This window comes from Artemia sp. Qi Xiang Cuo, chromosome 6 (assembly GCF_049724085.1).
Source record: "Artemia sp. Qi Xiang Cuo chromosome 6, ASM4972408v1, whole genome shotgun sequence".
Classification (NCBI taxonomy): Eukaryota; Metazoa; Arthropoda; class Branchiopoda; order Anostraca; family Artemiidae; genus Artemia; species Artemia sp. Qi Xiang Cuo.
The window spans coordinates 19,983,146-20,009,782 of NC_142799.1; the positions used below are offsets into that span (position 1 = coordinate 19,983,146).

The 26,637-nt window shown below is 36.3% G+C and overlaps 1 protein-coding gene across 1 annotated transcript in view; it reads left to right on the forward strand.

The window, feature by feature from the left end:
* The window catches only part of Ipk1 (Inositol phosphate kinase 1), a 334,853-nt gene that overhangs the window by 208,771 nt on the left and 99,445 nt on the right, over positions 1 to 26,637 (forward strand). Inside the window, exon 4 of the mRNA XM_089090527.1 lies at positions 23,186 to 23,373. Within this exon, the coding sequence (XP_088946653.1) occupies positions 23,186 to 23,373 (188 nt within the window). The remainder of the gene's footprint in view (positions 1 to 23,185; positions 23,374 to 26,637) is intronic.

Consider the following 26,637-nt stretch of genomic DNA (forward strand, 5'->3'; position numbering starts at 1 on the left):
CACCATGTGATTATACTGTGCTATCAACATTTGTTATCTAAAATTGTATCATATTTTTATTCATAATTATTTGCTTGAATTTTATAACGTTTTTTTTTTTTTGGTTGCTGTATGGAGACCTCGTGGATTGGAAAACGTCAAACTTTTCAGAAGGCAAAAAAATAATGCTATTTCATTTGATAATGTCCTGCAACTTAGCGATAAAGTACCGTTTCCCTCTGAGTGGTTGTCCGCTCAGAACATCTGAGCGGTTTCAAAAATCGTTTGCACCAGATGGTGCGTGCCACGCGAGGTGGAAGTCTACACTCTATAGTCCGCCATGCGCGAAGCAGATTTTGCCATGGGTAGCGCGAAGAGACGTGCCGTGGCGGAACTTGTGTCATGCGTTCTCGGATAATTCTTGCTCCCAAGACGCATGCCAGGTGGTGGAGGGTGGGTGACAGTTGGTCCTGTCCCCAGTCTTCGGCAGGTTCACGGAAAAACTGAGATTAGAATATCTTAGGAGCTGTTAACAATTTTGCATTTGAACTCATTTTAAGACCAATGTTATACTTTTTGAAACATATGGTTTTATGAGTTACAGTATCTTGAGGATAGGTTGTTAGCGATGAATTAGTTCTTGGGGGGGGGGGTCATCCTAAAAATAAGTAGGCAAGATTTATATGCTAAGTACGAGAAAGTATAGGGAAATCATAGAAATCTCGAGATTTTTCTGGGAAGGGGGAGGGACAAGAACCTTACGTGTCTGCAGTAAATACCTGAATTATGCATGCTGGTGTTCTGGCTCGTACGAGAAATTTTTTTTAAAAATTGTAGAAAAAACATATGTTTTGCAGGAAAAGGGGGGTAAAAAATCAATTAAGTTGATTAATAAATAAAATGAAAATATAAAAATGTATAACAATGGATAGTATTATACAGAAAAGTAAATTAACATTTAAGTCCACTGTTTCTATTTTGATAGTGCAGCGTCAAAGCACTTGAGTGACGCTTAGCTTTACAAATCGATTACATTAAAAAGCATAGAAAATTGACGCCTAAATAAAACTTCTAAATTGAACCTTTATAGTCTCTAAGCAATCTGTTTAGTTTGCTGAGGTAATATTTTGGTTTGCGAATCAGTAAAGGATTTGCCAATTGATTTTCGTATATTTGAAATAAGGAGTCATCCATTTTCCACCTCCTGTAGGGGCACCCATACGGGGGGGGGGGCTCCAGTCCCTCCCCCTGGATGAATGATGCTGCCTTATATTTTATATTTTTGTTTTGTGATTTATATTATACAGCGTTGGAAGTGCCGATTAGACCAGCCCCCCCCCCTAAAATTCAGCTTATGGGCGTCAATGCCTCCTGGTGTACATCTTGGCACGCCATTTGTTCCGCAGGGTTCCGATACGCGTGGCTCAATTCTGCTACGTTCGGCACACTTTTGCGACCCTTGTGCCCCCAATCTTGGCCCCCATACTGGCCCCAATCTAGGTTTTTAAAATAAGTTTTGTGGTTTTTTCATCGAAAACAAAACATTGATACCCCGCTCCCTTCCAAAGAGTTTTTTGCGTTGTTTTTGGGGGGAGGGGGTTGTGTTTGTGCATTCATTAGGAAAAATAAAAAAATAAAAATCGTTGCCACCAACTGTTTGAAAAGGACGTTGCTGCAGATTTGAAACAAAAGAAATTCAAGGAAAATTCTTCCCGGGAATCCCCCGCGGAAAATTCCCCCTGAAAATTTTCTCTGTTTTGATGCCAGTTGCGTTGAGACCACTGCGACCTGCTGTAAGTGATTTCTGAAAGTTGTAGACCCCTTGATTTGAAAGAAATGTATTTAAAAAGACAAAAAAAAATACTGCATACCAGCCTAAGGAAAATTAGCTTGATGGTTTAAAATATAACAATGAATAAAGAAAAAAAAAATAGTTCCTACAAGTTTGAGCAATTTTTATTTTTTCATGTTATAATGATAAAAGAAATGGGTTGTAAAAGAAAATTTGTGTCTTTTTTAAAGCGACACCCTAGCTTTTAGAGGGTTATAGCCTTAGAGGGGTAGTACCCTCCACTCACTGTTTGTAATGTTTTCTGTTTGTTTTAAGTACGGCTTGTTTCTTCATTTGAATTTATGCGGTTTTAGGTTTCATCTATTGATCCATAGCAATATACGTTGTTTTAAAGTTTAACTTCATTACTCATGTTCGTTTTAGTTCTCATTTATTCATTTGTAGTAATATATGTTCCCTTAAGTTTGAATTATTACATGACGTTGTTAATAATGCATTTTTATGTGTTTATACATATTTTCTCCGTCTAAAAATATTGGTACTTTTGTAGAAAACGGTAAGTGCGTGAAAATTGAATTTTCGTTAATGCTAATGAAATAAAACAACATAGGATGAAAATATAATAGTTTATGAACAAAATTAGGCTATATATTTGCAAAATAAGGGGCGGGGGTAAAGCATAGCTTATATTAAATACGTAACCTAACCTAGGTACCTTTTAGTCCCCCTAAGCCCCCAAAAAATAAAGTTTAAATATAGTTCCGCAGTGAGAAACCTTTTGAAATGCCTATCTTTTTATAGTCTCTCATATAAGTACCGCGTAATCCGTATCTGTTTTCGCAATAGACTTACCGCTTTCTACAAAAGTACTATTATACAAAAGTACAATTTATAATTAATACAACGTTTGTTACAAAGCGAATAGAAAAATTATAGGGATGGATCTTTGACGACTTAAGTTGGGAAGATAGGGATAGAAAACGACTTGTGCCACTTGCAGTGTCAGCCTTTTGTATTTTCAAGATTATTTAAAGTCATAATCCATTTTGTACAAAGTAGGCCTAGGTTAGCTTGGGAAAATCTTGACAGGTTAAGCGGGCTAGTTGACTGTAAGCTGGTAGGCCTTCCGTGGACAACATTCTGCTTTCTTTACCGTTCTTGTGATTTTAAAGCAGGTCTACTTGAAATAACAAGCATACAGGAGATTGGGGTCAAACAAAATTGTCAAACGCTTGATAGCGTTAAGACTTTTCTTTTCAAAAATAATGTTGGGACGTAACTTGCTCCGACTCAGGGGGGAGAGGACAACTGCCCCCCAGCTGAAATTTAGAGTCTTCAAATATCTTGTTTAAACTAAGATAGACCTGCATAATTCAAGCATCCACAGAAACAGATCAGTTTTTTTTAGGATACCTTAGCCTAACTTGGGAAAATTGGCTCCAACTTTGCCTCCCTTCCCAGGATTTTGACGAAATTACGCCCCTGCATTAGTAGCAGTTTCCACTCTCTTAGGTTTCCCAAGATGGGAAATTAAACGAATGACTAGTCTCTGTTGCCTTAGTGAATTATCAGAAGTTGTCAGGGGAGGATCTAGGAAGGGTTAAGGGACACGAGCCCTCCATAAGGTCATAAGTTACTCCAATTATAGGAACCGAGGTGTGAAAAATTATGATGGGGGAACCGTTTCATTACCCCTCCCCCCCCCCCCCCCGAAAAAAAGAAACTTTAAATTCTGTATCCACCCCTATTGGTTGTCTTTGTCTCATTTCGAACCTAAAATAGTTTAATTTTTCTTTCTTCCACTGAAAACTGATAAATATAGCGCCTGATTTTTTTTGGCTAACATATTAGGCATATTAAATTTTCCAACTATTAACATAAAATTTAAAAAATAAAGTTTCCTAATAATTATAATTCAACCCAAGATGAAATTGCAAGATTATTCAACGTCAAAAGCATGTACTTCCTAATGGCAACGTCAGTGCGTGTCCGTATTTCTTAATTGATGGTTGTTTTTTTTTTGTATAATTTTGTGTTTGTCTCCATAGTGGGCTAAGGCGTAAGCTTATCTCCATTGAGCTTTACGCAAACGTGGTCTTAAAATCCCAAAGGATTACCAAAAATTCCTTCTCATACAAACTACAAAATTTCGTAAGAATAAAATATGAAATTGACTTTTTTTTTTTTTTTTTTTATTGACAGCGGGTTTGATCAGTTCGCCCTTTGCACTTTTGGATGCGAAAATCTTTAGAACTTTATCCAAAAATATACAATTTTTCTCTTGTTATTTATCTTTTCTTCTTTAGAAATTTCCATTCTTTGCGATTTGTCTTTATTATTTTCAGGCATATACGTGGGGGAGGGGGTCATTCAGGCCCATTCATTACCCCTCCTCACCAAAAAATTGCAGGATTCTTACTATTTGTCCAATAATTTATTATAATTTTCACGCATTTTGTTTACTTTGTTTAAGTAAGCAAAGAGGAGTAGTCTCTCCAAAAAATTTAGGACCCTTCAAAATGCCCCCCCCCTTCCCCGAAACAAATTCCTTCATTAGTCCCTGACCGTGTCACTATTTTCAATCCCGCATGTATTTACGGTTCTAAATTAGATGTTTGAAACTTCGACAGTTTCCTGTCTGAAAGTACTATTTCAAAGTTCAAGGATTGAAACTAACGATATGGTAACTGAGAGTTTGAAAATAATATTTATATACAGTTTTTCAGTACATTTACATTGAGTTGACACCCCCTCCCCCTCCTGGAACCAGAATCTTGGGCACTATTCTGATTTTTTTATCTAAACCATATTTTTTTTTTTTATAAAAGATTGTCATATTTGCATTGCCTTTCTTGACCTCATTTAGGTTCGTTTGCCTTTTTCGTTTCATGATTTAATATATAAGTTAAACAACGGATTTGACTGTCCCTGAAGGGCTGTTAATCGTTCCCACTCTTCCACTTGTTGCAAAATTGTGATAGAATAAATTTTATAATGTGAAATGTACTTGCCCCTCATCCATGGTAGCTTATTTGGTAGCTTCAGGTACACCCAAGGCTGGACGCAAGGAATATAAGATTACCACTATATGTTTTGGTACTGGTGCACTTAACGGTACACACGGAAGAAGTCAAGTTTGGTTAATGCTAATCAAACAAAATAAAATAGGGGTACTTTCGCATTATCCTCTAAAAAGTCAAGTTTTGTTAATGCTAATGAAATAAAATAGGATGAATATATAATAGTTTAGGAACAAATTTGGGCTATATATTTGAACATTAGGGGGGGGGGAAAAGCATTGCATATATTAAATACGTACCCTACCCTAACCCCCCCCCCCTTCCCCCCTAAAATCCAAAAAAACACAGTTTAATATCGTATACGCAATGAAAACCTTACTATCATTGCCTGCTCTACAACAGATAAGACGTCACAAAACGGGTTTTATCATTGCCAATAACTGTGTTTAAGCCACAGTATAAAGATATAGCAGTAAGTTTACCGCAGATAATTTCCGGCTGTTCATTCTCGGTGTGAACAAACAGCTCCTCCCACTTATTCTTGCATTAGCGCGTACAAACAGCTCCTCTCATTTGATCTGCCATCAGCGGTCCAATTGCCCTGAAACACGTATTTTGGCAGAAACTTTCTCAAAATGCCTTTGAAACCAATTTGAGACTTCGAAACCTACTTTTAATTCCTAAAAACATCTAATAATAACATTGCACTACTAATTACCGATTTTCATATAAGTCTTGGAATAAATTAATTTAAATTTAGTTTCTTCAAAATTTAGTGTTCCACCGTTGAAGCCAAGTTTCGCGTTCAAAAGAAATCTGACTTGTCTACCCGTGAAAAGATCTAATGTCGCTTATGTTTATAAGTTCTCTGGAGCACTCGCACCACGGTCCGGGTTTTTATAATGGGTGAGATAGGATAAGATCATACTGCCTATAATTTATATACTGTGGTTTAAGCCGATAGTTCCTGATAATGCGAAAGTACCAAAATATGACGAATATATAATAGTTTAGAAACAAATTTTAGCTATATATTTGCACATTAGGGGGGTGGGGGTAAAGCGTAGCATATATTAAATACGTAACCTAACCTAGGTACCTCCCCCGCCTAAACCCCAGAAAACAACAGTTTAAATATTGTTAATTCAATGAGAAACCACGCTCTTCGATCAATTTAAAGAGCAATTACCCGCTTTACAAGTCTCCATGTCTGCATACGTTGGACAGTCTATAGCGCTGTGTACCAATTAGTGCAACAGTACCTATATTTTTTAAGTATCCTATAGCTGATTCAGAAGCTGTTTATTATGTAATGTTCTTTTTTTTGCAGTCTTAAATTCGATATATTTATGAGCAACCCCTGTTAGTTGTTGCATGTTTGAGGTGTGCCCCACATAATCTGAGGAAATGCGTTGAAGCGCGTGGTGTAAAGTGTGCAGAGGCGGTTTTAGGGGGGTGACAGAGGGGGAACTTGCCCCGGGTGCAGAAATCTTAGGGGTGCGAAATTTCAAATAAATAATCTAACGGTTATAATCATTTCGTAATTTAAAAAATTATATTTTTATTCAAATAAAGTAGAGGCCGCAGTTTATAAATGAAAATGATTAATAGATTATTAATTGATTAATAAATAAAAAAAATTAAGAAATAAAAAGTAATTAAATAATGGTAACTAAATAATAATGATTAGAATAACTAAACTAAAATAATGAATAATAATCAAATAATTTAAATAATAAGTTTAAAATAATAAAAAATAAACTATTGATTAATTAGTAAATGGGAAACAATTTTGTTAATAAATGATTTCTTTTTAATTTGGCCTGAAAATTTTGTGGGAAATAGGGGGAGGGGGTGCTAATCAAGATTTTGTCCAGAGCGCAAGAGAGGCCATAACTGCCACTGGTCCTGGCACTGGTTGCGCTCCAAAATGTATATTAGGTGGCAGGATATGGTCAACCCTTTGATTTTTCTTTAGTAATGCAATTTTTAGAGCTTAGATTCTTCTTAAAACCTGGCTGAGACAAAAGTCTCGTCTTTATTGACCTCATAAAGCAGGTCATCCAGGCTTAAGCGTGACAGGAGACAGGTTTAAGCGTGTTGACAGAGATTTTGTATTAATATACTACTTTTAGTCCCCATAAAACTCAGGAACTACGAACATAGTTATTTGTTAAAAAAAAAACTAATTTAATCTGTTATATACATTAGTAAGTGCATTTTGTCCTAATTAACTCAATAACTCATATTGTCGTTATGGTAAATAACTCAAATGTATCATTCCTGGTTTCAATCATGTCTGAAAAGTTAAAAAAGTTAGTAAACCCGCTCATCAGCTTTAACTTTGTCGTGTTGACCTTCATATCTTTGTGTTTGTTGTGTTTGATCTTCATATTTTTTTCACTCTCCCTCCATTTTTGACTCCTTAGTCTCCCAGCTAGAACCTTTTTACTGTTAATAACTAGCAATTGTTCGCACAGGCGCTCTTTTTTGTTTTGCGCATAAGGAATGACAAAAATTTCTGATATGAAAAAAACAACTGTCAAACAGTTCGTGGTAACGAACTGTAAGTAAGGAGCGACCCGGCTCAATAGTAGCCGAAACTCTAAAAAACTGAATTTCGATACCGATAAATACATAAAAAGAATTGGATTTTTATGCTGATTTTAAATATATAAGTTTCATCTAGTTTAATTTTACCCATCAAAAGTTACGAGCCTGAGAAAATTTGCCTCATTTTTGAAAAAGGGGGAAACACCCCCTAAAAGTCATAGAATCGTAGTGAAAATCGCACCATCAGATTCAGCGTATCAGAGAACTCTACTGTAGAGGTTTCGAGCTCCTATCTGCAAAAATGTGGAATTTTGTGTTTTTTTGCCAGAAGAAAGATCACGGATGCGTGTTTTTTTTTCCAAGGGTGATTGTATTGGCCCAGTGGTCCTAGAATGTCGCGAGAGGCCTCATTCGAACGGAAATTAAAAGCTATAGTGCCCTTTATAAGTGACCAAACAATTGGAGGGCAACTAGACCCCCTCCCACGTTCAGTTTTTTCCCAAAGTCCCCGGATAAAAATTTTGAGATAGCCATTTTGTTCAGCATAGTCGAAAAATTTAATAACTATGTCTTTGAGGATGACTTAAGCCCCTACAGTCCCCGGGGGAAGGGCTGCAAGTTATGAACTTTGCCCATTGTTTACATATAGGCTTGTATTGGTTATTGGGAAGTATACATGCGTTATCAGGGGGATTTTTCTGGTGAGGGGGGACGGGGGTCGGGGGAGAGGATTACATGGGAGGATCTTTCTATGGAGGATTTTTTTATTGGGGAAAAGAATTTCTATGAAAGGGGCGCCAAATTTCTCCGCATTATTTAAAAAACAATCAGAAATTTAATAAAAACAAATTTTCAACTGAAAGTAAGGAGCAACATTAAAACTTAAAACGGACAGAAATTATTACGTATATGAGGGGTTTTTCCCCTCCTCAATACCTCGCTCTTTAGGCTAAAGTATTTTTAGTAATTTCAAAAGAGCTATTTATTCTAATTAAACGGCCTTTGTGATTCAGGTATCATTCTTAAAGAATTGTAACAAAATACGAATTTTAGCGTAAAGAGCGAGATATTGACGAGGGGGCGAACCCCCTCATATACGTAATAAAATTATAAGAATATAGATTTTCGTTACGTAAGTTAATTCGTAATTTACGTATATTTATTACTAATAAGAACGTTCGTAAATAAAATTAAAAGTTCTAGTTGCCTTTTTTAAGTAACAAAAAAAAGAAAAATGGAGGGCAACTAGGCCCCATCCCCCGCCCCTTTTGCTCAAAATTGTCTGATCAAAATTTTGAGAAAGCCATTTAGCCCAAAAAAATGAAATTAATGCGCAAATCTCGTTTTAATTATTCATGTACGGTGAGCCAAAATCAAAACCTGCATTAATTAAAAAACGTTGAGAAATTAAATTAAACAAAAGTTTTTTTTAACTGAAAGTAAGGACCGACATTATAACTTAAAATGAATAGAAATTATTCTGTATATGAATTGGGCTGTCCCCTCCTCAACGCCCCGCTCTTTACGCCGAAGTTTTACGCCAAGGTTAAAGTTTTTAAAGAGTTGTGAGAAAGAGTCAAACTTTAGCGTAAAGAGCAAGGCGCTGAGGAGGGGACAGCCTCTTTCATATACGGAATAATTTCTGTTCGTTTTAAGCTTCAATGTCGCTCCTTACTTTCAGTTGAAAACTTGTTTCTTTAATTTAATTTCTACAAGAGCGAAAAAAGAGATGTAATTTATCTAAGAAAAAATTAAAGTAAAAGAGGGCACTTACATGTTATCCTGACCACACTCAAGGAGTGAAGTTAGATTAATCATAATGAAATATAGCCTACCTAAATACGATGAAAATTCAATGCTTTAGTAACAATATTATGGAAACTGCATCAGAGAATTATGAAAAGCTGGCCGCCCAAAATACATTATATTGAATATCTAACCAACTCTATATATTGAATATTTAAATGAAATATGCCTGTAGATTAGTTTATCTCACTCTGGCTAAAAAGTGATTATCTGAGAGTGAACACAGAAAACGGGTTTTAAACAGATCAAACAGATCTTCACTTCTTGAGTGTGGTCGAGATAACACGTAAATACCCAAAGGGAAATGAATAAGCGCTGGAAATGAATTTAGTGACTCGAGTGAAATATACTGAGTTTAAAGGGGGGGGGGGGTTTATGTTTTTTTGTCTTATTGATTTTCAGTAGAAACAAAATGTTGGATAACGCATTTCGAATTGCTGTAGTCTCAATATCAGATTCCCAGAAAATATTCCTACGCATTTCAGTATTTCTAAAGAGCTGACCACGCTATTGCGTAAATTCTTTTTCCTTTAATTTCTTCCTGCCTATCAATGTCATCAATTTACGTCAGCTATTTTTTTTTTTCTACATGTTAAATGATAAGCCAGAAGTTTATCTTGACCCGTCGATTTGTAATAAAATAACGCACTTGTAGCGTAATTATTTTCATTTATCTTTTACTAATGCGCAAGTTGAACGATATGGTTTTTTTTTGTTAAAAATAAATAAAATATGCCATAATTTTTAGTATAATTTACGACAATTGTAAGTAATTTTTATGGTGAGCAAATGGCTTAACGAAAAGGTCTTATTGTAGGTTGTAGCTTGGATCCACCTCTCCTTCAAAATGTTAAAATCCTATATTAAAATACACACATTTTCCTATATTAAAATAATCCTATATTAAATCCTAATGTTAAAATACACACATTTTCCTATATTAAAATACACACATTATCCTATATTAAAATAATCCTATATTAAATCCTAATGTTAAAATACACACATTTTCCTATATTAAAATACACACATTATCCTATATTAAAATAATCCTATATTAAATCCTAATGTTAAAATACACACATTTTCCTATATTAAAATAATCCTATATTAAATCCTAATGTTAAAATACACACATTTTCCTATATTAAAATAATCCTATATTAAATCCTAATGTAAAATACACACATTATCCTATATTAAATCCTAATGTTAAAATACACACATTTTCGCTGTTTGGGTGCAATAACCTGGTGTACGTCTTGGAATGTCACGTGTGTCACACAATTCCGCCACGCTCGGTACACTTCTGCCATGCTTGGCACGCGCCACCTTGTGCATGTGGGCATTCCCTGATCTAATCATAATTTATCTGTAAGATTTGAAGGTACTTATGTGTTAAACGCACTCTTTTACATGTCAAACTGGAGACTTCGACAGAAAACCCGTTTTGTATGGGTTAATTCAAGACACTGCTATACAGTAATGAATGCTTAGCGTGGTATTCAATGCGTTAACGATATTTAAACTGTTGTTTTTTGGGGTTTAGGGGGAGAAAAAGGTACCTAGGTTAGGTTATGTATTTAATATATGATATGCTTTACCCCCGCCCCCTCTAATGTGCAAATATTTGTTTCTAAAATTTGTTTCTAAACTATTATATTTTCTTCATATTTTGTTTTATTTCATTAGCATTAACCAAACTAGAACTATATAAAAGAGTGCGTTTAACATAAAAGTATCGATTTGAATTTCATTTGTCAGACTTGTTTACTTCCATCGATTCTCGCTCAAGAGGCACATACGTTATGCTCTAAGTTATATTCAGAGTTCCGACTCCAAAGTCTCATCTTCACATGGCTCCTGCTCCACATTCAAGTACTCTATGTTCGGGCTGCGTTTTTTAAGGCATCAAGTTTTTCCGTGAATATTGCGCGCATTTTCACATTTTGTTCTTCTCTGGGTGGGTGACCAGTTCCTCTCTCTACGGTATTATTTGAAAAAAACTACGTTTTCTAAAGAATTAAAGAGGCTGAGTTAAAAGGTCGACCCTTAAAACGTACTGGGATTAGGAGGCAGTGTTGGGGGGCTGCCGCCCCCAAAAACCTCCGCGTTCGCAGCCTTTCAATAAAAAAAAAGTTTTTTAAACTGAAAATAAGGAGAGACATTAAATCTTAGAACGAACAGAAATTATTCCGTATATGAAAGGGGCTGTGCCCTCCTCAACGCCTCGCTCTTTACGCTAAAGTTTTTATTGTTTAAAAAAAGAGTTGTGAGAAAGTCAAACTTTAGCGTAAAGAGCGAGGCGTTGAGGAGGGCACAGCCTCTTTCATATACGGAATAATTTCTGTTCGTTTTAAGATTTAATGTCGCTCCTTACTTTCAGTTTAAAAAACTTTTTTTTATTTAAAGGCTGCGAAAGCGGAGGGTTTGGGGGGCGGCAGCCCCCCAACTGTGCCTCCTAATCCCTGTACGTTTTAAGGTTTGACCTTGTAACTCAGCCTCTTTAACTCTTTAGAAAACGTAGTTTTTTTCAAATAATTTCTGCACGTTTTTGTACAGTTTATTACTTATTATTGCTCCTTGTAACTCAGCCTCTTTAACTCTTTAGAAAACGTAATTTTTTTCAAATAATTTAAAAAAGAAGCTGGGTTTCTTTTTAAAGTTTGAATTCAGTATTGAAAAAAATGCTCTGATAGTGAACCAAACCCGTGTTTTCGCCTTAAAGTCTGGAATGTAACTGCAAGACTATACAGACACAGCAATAATTGTGTTTTAGTATATGGAAACTATTTTCGATGCAAGCAAATTCCCTAAAAACTTGGTATTTGGTTTTTGGAAAACAGGGAAGGAGTGATCAGATTGAGCTGAAATTTTGAGGATAAGCTCCCAGGCCCCAGGAAAGATTATCCTCCAAATTTCAGCCCGATCAGACAACGTTAAAGGGGGGTTGTGGTCGGAAAAATTAACATGGGCTAATATAGGAAAAGAAGGTTTTTCGTAAATGTAAATTCGGGGGATAATTTTTTCGGTCTGAAAATATCGAAAGGCCCTAAAAGGTCCAATTCTGATTAAAATGAGTCTTCATGCAACCAGATCCGTTGCCAACTGTGGCCTGTAGGCGTGGCTAAGAAAAAAAAAAGAAATGAATTTTAAGTGGCTATATTTGGTTTTTTGAAAACAGGGAAGGAGTGATCGGATTGAGCTGAAATTTCGAGGATAAGCTCCCGGGCCCTAGCAAAGCTTAACTTCTAAATTTCAGCCCAATCGGACAACGTTAAAGGGGGCTGTGGTGGGAGGGTCCAAACTTCCGGCCCAGTTTACCCCATGAAGATAAAGTCGGAGGAGGATGAAATTTTGCAAGTTTCTTAGTTTGAGCTTGGGCTACAAAATGCGATTACCGCCGTCTCTCTGCGACCTCTAGGACCTGAAATCGCTTAACATTGTGGTGGGTCGCCTCTTTATAGAGGCACAAGTGTGCCTCCTTGATGTCACGTCCCTATAGTATTATAAATATAGCAAAGGAAAGTGATTATTCTTATTTCCCCCCCCCCCTTTAGTTGTAGTGGATCAAGTTGTTGCTTCTGATCGTGAAATTCTTATTAACAATCTTATTTATCGTTTATTTTAGTGACAAAGTAATATCTACGTGTTAGTTAGCACGTATAGTCGTAGTCATGAAGCAAAGGTGTTTGTTTGCCTTTTTGTGGTATCAGAGCCAGTTGCTTTTCTCGTTACCCGAGAAGATTACCTGTCCTGGAGCATGGAGCAACCAAAATTTAAAAGATGTTAAAAAGAAAAAAAAATTACACTTTAAAAGTGATGCGTGGGAAGCAATTACGTTTGGGCAATTTTTCAGGACAAAAATAAAAATAAGTAGTTTAATAGTTCTTATGAGTGAATGTGGAAAGTTCAAAGCGCGAAATGGATTACATCTTTAACTATAGATCAAATAAAGAAAAACAAGTTTTTTTTTTTAACTGAAAGTAAGGAGCGACAATAAAACTTAAAACGAACAGAAATTATTCCGTATATGGAAGGGACTGTTCCCTGCTCAACGCCCCGCTCTTTACGCTAAAGTTTGACTCTTTCTCACAACTCTGCTTTATAAAACAATAAAAACCTTTAACGTAAAGAGCGAGGTGTTGAGCAGGGAACAAACAAATAAAATTTGTTTGATTAATTTCACTTTAAAAAAAAACGAATAATAACCTAAGTTTGATGTTAAAAAAGAAACTTTAGCGTAAGAGCGAGCTATTGAGGATAGGCAACCCTTCTCATATACGTAATATTTTCTGTTCCTGCTAAGTTTTAATGTTGCTTCTCACTTTCAGTTGAAAAAAAAGCTTGTTTTATTTAATTAATCAATCAATCAATCAATCAATTTATTCAATCAATAAACTGAACAAAATACACTTCAATATAAACTCCCCCGTAAGGCTCTATGGCCAGGAAAAAAACAGGGGAGAAACAAAAATTAAACAAATACATAAAAACAAAAACATTTTAAACATCATACATTCAAACCTTTAATAAAAAAAAAAAAAAATAATAATACTGATCGATTCTTAAATAATGTAAGGAAATCCAGACCCCCTTCCATGGATAATTCCCTTCCCCCACGAGAAATTATCTCCACGGAAAGATTCTCCCATGTAACTTAAAATAGCGAAATTTGCGGAACTAATTTTGTAAGGCATAGTAACAAAACGGCCAAAGAGGTCGAAACTATTTTTATGAAAATGAAAGTCACAAGGTGAGCAATTCTCAAATCACTGAAATGAAGGAAAGAAAAATCTTCAAAAGATATACGTAGTAACTTATGTTCGTTTTAAGTTTTAATGTTATTATTTGAAAAAAACTACGTTTTCTAAAGAGTTAAAGAGGCTGAGTTACAAGGTCGAACCTTAAAACGTACAGGGATTAGGAGGCACAGTTGGGGGCTACCACCCCCCAAACCCCCGCTTTCGCAGCCTTTAAATATAAAAAAAAATTTCTTTAAACTGAAAGTAAGGAGCGACATTAAAACTTAAAAAGAACAGAAATTATTCCGTATATGAAAGAGGCTGTGCCCTCCTCAACGCCTCGCTCTTTACGCTAAAGTTTGACTTTCTCACAACTCTTTTTTTAAACAATAAAAACTTTAGCGTAAAGAGCGAGGCGTTGAGGAGGGCACAGCCTCTTTCATATACGGAATAATTTCTGTTCTTTTTAAGTTTTAATGTCGCTCCTTACTTTCAGTTTAAAGAATTTTTTTTTATATTTAAAGGCTGCGAAAGCGGGGGGTTTGGGGGTGGTAGCCCCCCAACTGTGCCTCCTAATCCCTGTACGTTTTAAGGTTCGACCTTGTAACTCAGCCTCTTTAACTCTTTAGAAAACGTAGTTTTTTTCAAATAATTTCTGCACGTTTTTGTACAGTTTATTACTTATTATTGCTTGACTAACTGTTAGCTGATCGTGTCAGGAGTTAAAGTTGGGGGGCTGCCGCCCCCCAAACCCCCGCTCTTGAACATTCTTGTGTTAAGGCTTTTAATTCCTGAATACTCAAATCACGTCGTACAGGGTGCCTCCTAATCCCTGTACGTTTTAAGGTTCGAACTTGTGACTCAGCCTCTTTAACAGCCCCCCAACTGTGCATCCTAATCCCTGTACGTTTTAAGGGTCGACCTTGTAACTCAGCCTCTTTAACTCTTTAGAAAACGTAATTTTTTTCAAATAATTTAAAAAAAGAAACTGAGTTTCTTTTCAAAGTATATAAAAAAGTTGCTCTGATGGTGAATCGAACCCGAGTTTTCCGCCTGAAAGTCTGAATCTCAGCCGCTGGACTATACAAACACAATAGTAATTGTTGTTTAGCAAATAGAAGGTATTTTCGACGCAAGCAAATTCCCAAAAATCTTGATATGTGGTTTTTGGAAAACAGGGAAGGAGTGATCAGATTGAGCTGAAATTTCGACGATAAGCTCCCAGGCCCCAGGAAAGCTTATCCTCTAAATTTCAGCCCGATCAGACAACGTTAAAGGGGGGTTGTGGAGGGAAAAATTAACATGGGCTAATATAGGAAAACGAGGTTTTTCGTAAATGTAAATTCGGGGGATAATTTTTTCGGTCTGAAAATATCAAAAGGCCCTAACAGGTCGAATTCTGCTTCGAATGAGTCCTCATTCAACCGGATCCGTTGCCAACTGTGGCCTGTAGGCGTGGCTAAGAAAAAAAAAAAGAGATGAATTTTAAGTGGCTATGTTTGGTTTTTTGAAAACAGGGAAGGAGTGATCGGATTGAGCTGAAATTTCGAGGATAAGCTCCCGGGCCCTAGGAAAGCTTAACCTCTAAATTTCAGCCCAATCGGACAACGTTAAAGGGGGCTGTGGTGGGAGGGTCCAAACTTCCGGCCCAGTTTACCCCATGAAGATAAAGTCGGAGGAGGATGAAATTTTGCAAGTTTCTTAGTTTGAGCTTGGGCTACAAAATGCAATTACCGCCGTCTCTCTGCGACCTCTAGGACCTGAAATCGCTTAACATTGTGGTGGGTCGCCTCTTTATAGAGGCACAAGTGTGCCTCCTTGATTCCTTACTTTCAGTTGGAAAAAACTTCTTTTTTTTATTTAATAACAACCACAAGCCGAAGACATACAATATCTTTGGTTTATTATCACATAAAAATCATAGTTATGAAGCTTTTTAAGGTAAAATTAAATGCTAAGATTTGGGCGGAAAATAACACAAACAATTACTTATATTGGCCATTATTTAACAAAATTTGAACTTAGCGTAAAGAACGAGGTATTGACGAGGGGGTGAAATTCCTCATTTCGATACTATACGGGGTTCGCCCCCTCGTCAACACCTCGTTCTTTACGCTAAAGTTCAAATTTTGTTCCAATTCTTTAAGAACGACCCCTGAATCACAAAGGCCGTTTAATTAGAATAAATAGCTCTTTTGAAGTTATTAAAAAAATACTTTATCGTAAAGAGCGAGGTATTGAGGAGGGTACAAACCCCCCTCATATACGTAATAATTTCTGTTCGTTTTGATTTTTAATGCTACTCATTACTTTCAGTTGAAAAACTTGTTTCCACAGAGATAGTGTTTCCCCCTTTTTTTTCGAAAATGGGCAAATTTTTTCAGGCTCGTAACTTTTGATGGGTAAGACTAAACTTGATGAAATTTATATATTTGAAATCAGCATAAAAATCCAATTCTTTTTATGTATCTATGGGTATCAAAATTCAGTTTCTTAGAGTTTCGGTTACTATTGAACCGGGTCGCTCCCTACTTACAGTTTGTTACCATGAGCTATTTGGAAATCTGACAAGGAGAAAGAAATATTAAGGAATTGCTGTGATAATTCATTTAAAGCATTCACAATGCATGTTTGGTACTTGTCGGCTATTGGAAACACACCCAAGAAGTGAAGTTAGGTTAATCCTAATGAAATCATAGAAAAACATGATGATAAAATAATACTTTGGAAACAAAATTATGGAAACCTAACCTAACCCCCCTCATTATATACAAATATATAGCCCAAATTATACAAGTCCAATGCATTCTGTCTAAGTCCAATGTAGGCCTATAGTATCATCCGTCTCTTGTTTTTGTAGCTCTGAAACGGGTTTTCTAAGATGTAACCTCAACGTAATTCTTGAATGGGTTTCCAATAACCGACAAGTACCGCGTGCTGTTCAGGGTCATCATACCTCACCACTTTGGGCTAGAAAACTAAGCACAAACTTAGTTTTTTAGGTAGATTTGATCAGGCTACTGGGTTGGTTCACTCCCTATAAGACGTTTTTTTCACTCCCTATATATTTTTTATATTTACTTTAATTTGGTTCATCCTGTATATTTCTATTTTAGAGTTATTTTATTGACTTGTGAGTTATCTGTTTATATTATTATATATTATAAACAAAATATTTATTTTGCTGTGTTACAATGCTGTGTTTGTTTTATAATTGCATTTTGACAAAGCGTAAATATATTATTTTGATTCTATTTTTTCAAAGCAGGCAATTTGCTGCAGGCGAATAACCCCCTACCAATAGCAAGATAAGTGATACACAATGGCAGTTTTGGCCTCTTTTGCGCCCAGGGCAAAATATTTATTCGTGCTCCCCCCCCCCTGTCTCCCACAAAATTTTCATTTATTAACAAAATTATTTTCAATTTATGAATTAATTTATACTTTATTTTTAATTTATTATTGAAATTCTTAATTAAATATTAATTATTTTCATTTATTATCTGTACCCTCTACTTTATTTCAGTAAAAATAATATTTACAAATTACAAAATGGTTACAGCCGTTAGATTATTTATTTGAAGTTTTGTGCCCCCTTAAAATTTCTGCGCCCGGGATCAAACCCCAAACAACAACCCCAACAATCGATTACAAACACACGAATTTTCGCCGAAAATTAATATAAGCCTATATTGCATGAACAAGTTCCTTAATTGATCCTTCCTTTTCCTTCAAATTCTTGCCTCAAAAAATTAGCAATGGTATTTTGGTGTTTGAGTTTTACTAGTGTTTGTGCTCGATCTCATCTCATGCTTTAAACCTTCCACATCGAATCATAAATATGAAGTAATAAAAGTAGGCTACCTTTTCCTTCGAAAGTAGCCAAAATATAATTATTTTCCATAAATTAGCTTATCATAATTGGTTAATACTGACCTTTACATCACAAAGCAAATCCGAACTATTGCAAATTTTATTGGCGCTGGTTCAATCCAATTTAGTTTTTATCCAATCAGATGTTTATGCACTTTTTGATTTCACGCAAAAAGTTTTTGGTTTTGTGCACAATTTCCATGCAATTTGGTTTGTAAACAGTTGTTTTTTTATTTAGAATTTAATTGTCGTATTTGGCTCTTTGTATTCCCTCCCTGCGTAGCGAACTTTCCTACCTGAAATACGTCACGTCCTCACTGACGTAGTTTTGATCTGATTCCGACCCTGTAAATGATCTTCCACATAAGATTGTTGGTAAGATATAAGATCCAGATAAAATGTTGTATTTTTAAATTGTTTTTTCTTTCTTTTTTCTCACATTGTCAAGAACTACGTGTATCTGTAACTTCTGCATACCCTGGTTTGCATATGAAACGTAAAGGAGACAGTTTTAAAATCTTTTAGCCATTGCACTGCACTGCATTGGACTGCACTGCACTGCATTAACCATTGCACTTCACTGCACTGCATTAGCCATTACACTGCACTGCACTGCTTTACGCTGCATTGGCCAAGCCAATGCAGTGTAACAACAAGATCCATAATTGACATGATATTCTACGGTTTGTTCGCTTTGAAACCTTTATTTTTTGTACCTTTCTAAAAAAAATAAAAAAAAGAATAAAATAAATAGGATTTCTGTGCTAGATGTTTTCCAGAGGAATTGCCTACGGATTGTTCTGGGTATCCGGCTGACTGACCGCATTTCAAATAGTAGACTCGACCGAAAATGTGGTTCCACCTCACTTTCTAGGGCTATAATGAAAGAAAGATTGGGACGGCTAGAACACGTTCTATGGATGAAGGATGACAGATTACCGAAGATTGTCCTTTTTGGCCAACCTTATAGGACTAACGGAACGCAGGTCGTCCTCGGCTGGGGCGGGAGGATGTCATAAAGAAAGATTTAAAAGAAATGGGAACTTTCTGAGAGGGTGTAAAGAGGAAGCTTTGAATAGATTGGGATGGAGGAGCAGCGTGCATAGCTGTGTTGACCTCAGGTGGCTTGGTGCTGTGGTGAGCTGTTAGTAGTAGTAGTATAGCGTTTTAGTGGATTTACTATAGTTTTTTTTTGGTTTATAAAAAAAATAGGTTTTCCCAATACTTTTACTTTGGTTCTAGGATATAACTAAATAAATAAAACAAGTTTTTTCAACTGAAAGTAAGGAGCAGCATGAAAATTTAGATTTTATTTTCAAATTCAGAATATAAATTTGCACCAAACAAGATATAACAGGTTTTAATACATAAAAACTATTTACCGCAGTAACTTTACATAAACTACAGAAGTTAGCCTACTTAAAGTTAACATGATCAGAGGTCCTGGTGATCGTCGCTTCTTTCTGATTGTTGTTTCATTCAATACTCTTTAATTACTCTTCTTTTGCAAATGCGTTATCTTTGAACAGCTTTTAGTCTAATGTGATTAAAAGCCATTGGGATGAAAACCTTAATCTTTGATAAAAATAGCTACTAATGTGGTTTTTCAACTCATCATTTCAGTCTCATTGAATCATTGATTTTAATGCAATCTCGTAATATGAGATGAAAATCTGTCATTTTGAGAAGAAATTAGAATGAAATAGATGTATAACTATACATCTGCTTCTGTACTAAATCAGCCTCTCAATGAGTATTAGGAACTCTGGGTGGGGTGGGTAGAGTCGGTTGGTAGAAAGTTTTTTTTCTGAAGTTTACTGTGAGGTCGTCGGGTAGTTTTTGAAAGAGATCCTTGGTGTGTGAAATCACAGTTGTATTTTGTTTACTATGTATCCAAGAAATTCCTCTCTCTCTCTCTCTGTCTCTTCGTGGCATAATTTCGTTAAAATCCTGGGGGGGGGGGGCAAAGTTAGAGCCGATTTTTCCCAAATCAAGTGAAAATGCCAATGAAAAATGAGTCATATAGTTCCATAAAGGCAAAGATATAATTAAATGCAAACTTAATTAAAGATATATACATATATATATATATATATATATATATATATATATATATATATATATATATATATGCAAACTTATCTTACTTTTGACAAGACTTTTGAAGAAGCTAAATTTCAGCTGGTGGGGCAACTGGGGTCTGGGGGACATACTTTTGCGAATCTCGATATGAAGTCGCTTATTTCTTTGGGATTTTGCCAGTTTACTTCGGTCAACAGTTTGATTAACCACTAAAATCCTAGATTTAACCCTGGACTACTGTCGCTTCGTAAATTTTACGACCGCCAAACCGTTTTTCGAGATTCCTGTGTAGATGGTATCACATAACAAGACGTGACTTCATGTAAGTTCCTTTTTCGAGATGTCAGTTATTGGGCAAGTTCAGACTTGAACGGATCCCTGGTCGTTTCCGAGATAACTAGGGTGAGTAGTAAATTTTACGAAGCGACAGTAATAGTATAACTTTTTTTGCGAAAATCAGAGTTAGTATATTCAGTTTTTTTTTGGGTTTGTGTCAGTTTTCTTGTGACAAAAGTTGTTAAAATTCTAATTTCAAAATCTGCCTAGGTTGGAATGTGCATGTGTCCTCAGGAGCGGAAACGTTACAGACACTACATGTTTTTGTCTCTTTTTCTCGTCGTTTTTTTTTTTCTTTTAGATTTTTTTTTTTCTTTTTGATGGATTCTAGAAAGTTTACAGAAAAAAAAATCCAAGAATAACTCGTATGCAAGCGACGAAGAGGATAACATCTTAACTCTTAGTGACTCTGAAGACAATCTAATCGGAGAAGATCTGGAGGATTTGGAAAAGAGGGAAGACTCCGATAAAGATTGTGTACCTGAAGAGGAAAACGATAGCCATCTGTCCAACACAAATGCTGATGAAAATACTGGTCGTCAAAGTGCATCGGCATCTGTGCGAAGGCAAGCAAGAGCAAATATTCGAATGCAGTCTAAGTCTTCAGACGAAGATCAAGAGAGCGGTGAAAAGAACTTACTAAGTTTGGAACTTCCTGGCGACCGACTCATTGTCGTTCCATTGAAACGATCGCTCAGAGGAAAAGATGAACATAGGTGGTCAGCTTTACCCCCACAGAAAACCAACAGAGGGAATCCCTTGGGTCGAAATCTCATCAGAAGTGTGGCTGGCCCTGTAGGTGATGCCGCCAAAGCGGCAGATACGCCTCTCTCAGCTTTTCAAGTCTTTTTGTCTGACGAGATTGTGTTGCATACGAATGAAGAGATTGAAAGAAAGGCAGCCAACTACGATACAGCTAGAGCCTCAGAGGAGCCTACAAATAGGATAGAGCTGAAAGCTTTATTTGGATTGTTCATTCTTACGGCAGCACTAAAAGACGGACATCTCTCTGTTGACGAAATGTTTGATGTCAATATGAGCGGCTCTTCCTACAAGGCTACAATTTCGAAAAAAAGATTCTGTTTTCTCATTGATTGCGTCCGATTTGACGATTAAGAAACGAAGAATTCCAGGAAGCAGAATGACCCTTTTGCTGCCATAAGAAAGGTGTGGGAAGGCGTCATCAAGAACTGTCAAGGTAGTTTTAAGCCAGGGGCCAACACTGCAATCGATGAGCAATTGCTCGGTTTTAGGGGAAGATGCCCCTTTAGAATGTATATACCGAGCAAGCCGAACAAATATGGATTTAAAATTGTAATGATATGTGACGTGGGCACCAAATACATGATAAATGCTATCCCATACCTGGGTAAAGGAACTCGAACAGGTGGTTTGTCTCTAGGCGATTACTTCGTTCGAGAGCTTAGCAGACCAATTTGGGGTTCCAATAGAAACATAACTATGGACAATTAGTTCACTTCCATTCCAATGGCTGAAAAGCTCTTGAAACCTCCGTACAATCTGACCATTGTTGGAACGCTTCGAAAGAACAAACGTGAAATTCCTCCTGAAATTCTCCAGACCAAAAAGTGTACTGAACGGAGTTCAATGTTTTGCTTTGACCAGGAGCTTACCATGGTTTCATACGTACCAAAACGAAACAAAATGGTTGTTCTACTGTCTACAATGCAAGAGAGACCTTCTTTGGCCTACCCAAGTCGAAAACCAGAAGTCATCGAGTACTACAACTCGACTAAAGGTGGGGTTGATACCTTCGACCAAATGTGTAGTGTCATGTCCTGTTCGGAGAAAACTAGAAGGTGGTCCTTATGTGTATTTTATGGGCTCCTAAACATCACTTCCATCAACTCTTATGTGGTATACAGCTTCAACCACGGAAAGATTGGAGAGAAGCATCCTACAAGGAAATGTTATATGAAGGAACTCTACCGAGAGCTAGTGCAGCCTCACGTACAGCAAAGTCTCTTAGGTGGAAATTTGAGCCGCTCACTCTGTGAACACATCGAAGATGTCGCAGGAATTGCTAGTCTTTCTGGAAGCCCAACAGCTCAGGACCGAGAACGCAAAATATGCTCACTCAGTCCCTTGAAACTCCGTAGAATGACTACCACCTTCTGTAACAAGTGTGGTGGGGCCATCTATGCAGAACATCGAACGAAGATGTACATCCCTTGTGGCAGCAAGATATAAATTTTGACTAATTCTTCCATTTTTGTATTGTTTCCTATGTAGTCGATGCACTGTTAAAAATACTATTTGGTACCTCGGCTCCTCGATTTTTTGCAGGCATTAAAAGTCAAAGTCGTAAATTTACGAAGCGACAGTATTAATGCAACTTTTAGGACCCGACAGTATTCCAGGGTTAATAGTCCTTGGAATTTTACATTAACAGCATACATAACTTGTTGATCATTAAAAGTTTTTATATCCTTTATGCCTGACAGAATTATCGTGCCAGACCAAGAATTAGAAAAAAAAAAAAAACACGGCAAACCGTTCACTTTTTTTTTTCTTGCCTCTTACTTGTTATTTTCCGTTTATTGCCTCTTTCTTTTGAGAATTTTCGGTACTTTCGCATTATCAGGGCCCCTCTAAAGAAGTCCAACAAAAGATGCTACAGTCAAACGGGAAAGACGCAATGAAAAACCCGTTTTTACAAGATGATTCAATACACCACACATTGTATAGCGTGGTTTTAATATATTTAAAGTGTTGTTCTTTTTTTTTTTGGGGGGGGGAGGTACCTAGGTTAGGTTACGCCTTTAATGCATGCTATGCTTTGCCCCCACCAACTCCCCCTAATGTGCAAATATATAGCCCAAGTTTGTTTCTAAACTATTAAATATCCAGGCTCATTTATTTTATTTCATTAGCATTGACCAAACTTGACTTTTTAGAGAGGCCCTGATAATGCGAAAGCACCGAATTTTCTTTGTAAAATTGGATTCGTTTCTTAATTTCTGCTATTATCTTTTCAGGGAATCGCCTGCACAAGCGGTTAAACCCAAGAGGTTTAGTTACTGGATATCCAGATTGCACGCTACTACAAGGTGCCTCATCCATTACCTTGTATCCCACCTATTGTGTAGAAATAAAACCAAAACAAGGTTTTAAAAGTACCCCGAATCATAAAAGATGTCCTTTCTGTCTAAACCAGTTCCTCAAGGTATGCCCTTTTTTGTTTTTTTTACTCATTTTCTTAGTGTATTAAAGTAGTGGCGGGCAAATACTTTTTTTCTATCAAAATCTTAGAAATATCCTTTTCTTGTATAGAAAATACAAGAAAAGGAAAAAGTTTTACGAAAGATTTTAACTTTAAAATAGTTAATGTTCAAATGAGAACGATCTTCGGGTATTTCAGCGATAAGCTTCGTTCATCAAATTGATCCCTTTATGATGGGTTGTTGGGAAAGCTGATTTTCTTTGTCCATTCAGCATGACAGAAGAATCGGTCGAGCTGATTTGTTTGGGGAAATCGTCAACATCTAACCGTCGGAAGCGCTACAAAATCCGTCATAACATCGACAAAAAAAAATCCGCCAGAACCACTAACCGTCATAACATCTAAAATTTTAAAACTTGAGGTTTTTGGGGTTTAGGGGGGGAGGTACCTAGGTTAGGTTACGTAGTTAATATATGCTACGCTTTAACCCCACCCCAATAGTTAGTTCTAAACTATTATATACTTATTGCTATTATATAAACTTATAATTTGTTTTAGATGTTATGACGGTTAGTGGTTCCGACGGATTTTCCTTTTAGATTTTATGACGATTAGTGCTTGTGACGGTTAGTCGAAATGGTGGCACCCCTTTGTTTTGACCACTCTTCAATTAAGCTAGAGTTCCATGGGTTTTCAAAGTACCAATAACATCAAAATAAATGTATTTTTTTGCATTTTGGACCTGTCTTCAGTCTATTCGTGCCTTAAGACCGCTACTTACTTAGATTTTTTTTTCAAAAATATGAACTTTGTAGGACAGTACCCCATTTCGTCAGTCCTGCTACGTTAAATCGCGAAGATAAATAAGCGAAACTAACTACTTACATGTGACAGCGCTCCTCATCTGTGAAAATTTAAACACTTACCGAGGCGTCGCCCACTTTCCGCCACTACATATCAGAGTTCCACATGCGCCGTACAGTTCTGCCACACTTCCCACAGTTTCCGCCACGTCTGCTACAGTTTCCGTCACGCTTCATACAGTTTCCGCCACGCAAGGCACGCGCTACCTGGTGTACGTGATTTCTGATAGTGGGCACCCCTCGACATTAGCAATCTATTGATTTTCAGGGGCAACTTAATCTTTAGAGGAAAGCCAAACCTTTCTAAGCTGTTTTATGCCATATGTTTCAAGCGTATTTTGAGAATGGGTTTTGACCAACATTTATTGTTTTAATTTAGCGCTCGCTAATACCAAAACTAAATAACTACGTTTTTTTTATACAGGATTCACGGCTCCGTCACAACTTTTGATATACCGCTAGTCCTGGTACGCTAATTAGTTTTAAGATTTTAATTATTCCTTATCTTGAACGCCTCAAGAGAAGGATTTTCCGGGATCACCCCTACTCGGAGGCAATTCAATATGGTGACGGATCGTCGAGCGAAACTTGTCTTCAAGTATTCTTGGCGGGTGTGCCCTGGACAAAGAAATCCTGTCGAGCTGTACCTTGGAGAGTTGATCGCAAAGCCTTTATTCTATCCGGAACAAGTCTTGACACCTCTTCAGATGGAAGGCAATGCATATATTTGTAGAACAAGTGTATACATGGGTGCCTTTCCATAAAAAAGGAATTCCTAACTTTCCTGACCGCAATTCCTTCTCTCCAGAGCACAGTTCATATAATTATCCAGTATGATCATTCCCTATCTCACCCATTATAAAAACCCGGACCGGGGTGCGAGTGCTCCGGAGAACGTTTTTGCAGATAGAAACATAGGCGGTATCAGATCTTTTCACGGGTAGACAAGTCAGATTTCTCTTGGACGCGAAACTTGGCTTCAACGTTGGAACACTAATTTTGAAGAAACTAATTTTAAATTAATTTATTCCAATACATACATGAAAATCGGTAGTTAGTAGTGTAATGTTATTATTAGATGTTCTTAGGAATTAAAAATAGGTTTCGAAGTCTCAAGTTGGTTTCAAAGGCATTTTGAGAAAGTTTCTGCCAAACTACGTGTTCCAGGGTAATTGGACCGCTGATGGCAGATCAAATGAGAGGAGCTGTTTGTACGCGCCGATATAAATATATATATATATATATATATATATATATATATATATATATATATATATATATATATATATATATATATATATATATATATATATATATATATATACTACGAAAACTTTACGAAAAAGAAAGTTTTTTTAAAAGAAAAGTCAAGGCCATATTAAACTTAAGATCAGTAGAAATAGAAGCCTACAATACTTCAAACTCAAAACGACCAGAAATTATTATTAAAGAATAAAAAAGGAAAGGAGAATAATTGGTATGGCGGTAACACTGCATATAAATTTATATGAATGTATATATACTGGGCTGTAATAATGCAAAAGGTAAATATAACATTGGTTTAAGAATGGAAAGAAAGAGAAAGAATAAATTTACGACGATAATCAAGTAAAAAATAAGTTTTATTTGAACAATGCCATAAAGCGATGACATTTGATTATGATATTTGGTGCTTCGCATTGTTATAATTAGAACCCAAGTGCTAGAATTGGTCTCAATCAGGAACACTAATCGCTATCTAAATTCACAAAATGCAAATATTTTTAAATAAAGGTGTTAATTGTTTAAAGTTCAAAGAAGGTCTGCCCATTTCATATAAAAATAGTGATTGAAAAAAAAACTTGTCATATCTAGGCTCTCCGCCAAAACAGGTAACTAGAATTTTCAAATATCACAGGAACTACGTGAAAAGAAAATGATAAACTATCCAGTTGCGGATCCAGAAGGGGGGGGGGCGAGGGTTACCCCCGTAAAGTAGTCTAAAGTAGTGTAATTTACCTAATTAACGCAATTTTGCATTAATTAAACTTGCTCCTAACGTAAGTTTATCTGATCAACCTACTTTGCGCCCCCTCCCATAGAAATATCCTGGATCTGCCCCTGAAACCGTCATACCTATACCACCAGTTCTGAGAAGAAAAAAAATCCTTATTTTAACAAATGTCTTCACACCCCCGCCTCCTGTGTTACAAAACCCTACATAGACTAATCATTTGAGTCCAGTGTATGTAAATAATACATAAAGTCATAATTTGTATCTAAATTAAGTCATACCTGTGAGATGGGACACTTGCAAACCACTTGGCTGGCTCAACAAGTTTTTTCTGCTTTCGCAATAACGAATAATGCACGTTGTAACCATTTCTCATTGAGTCAACACACTAAACCACTAATGCAGAAAGAA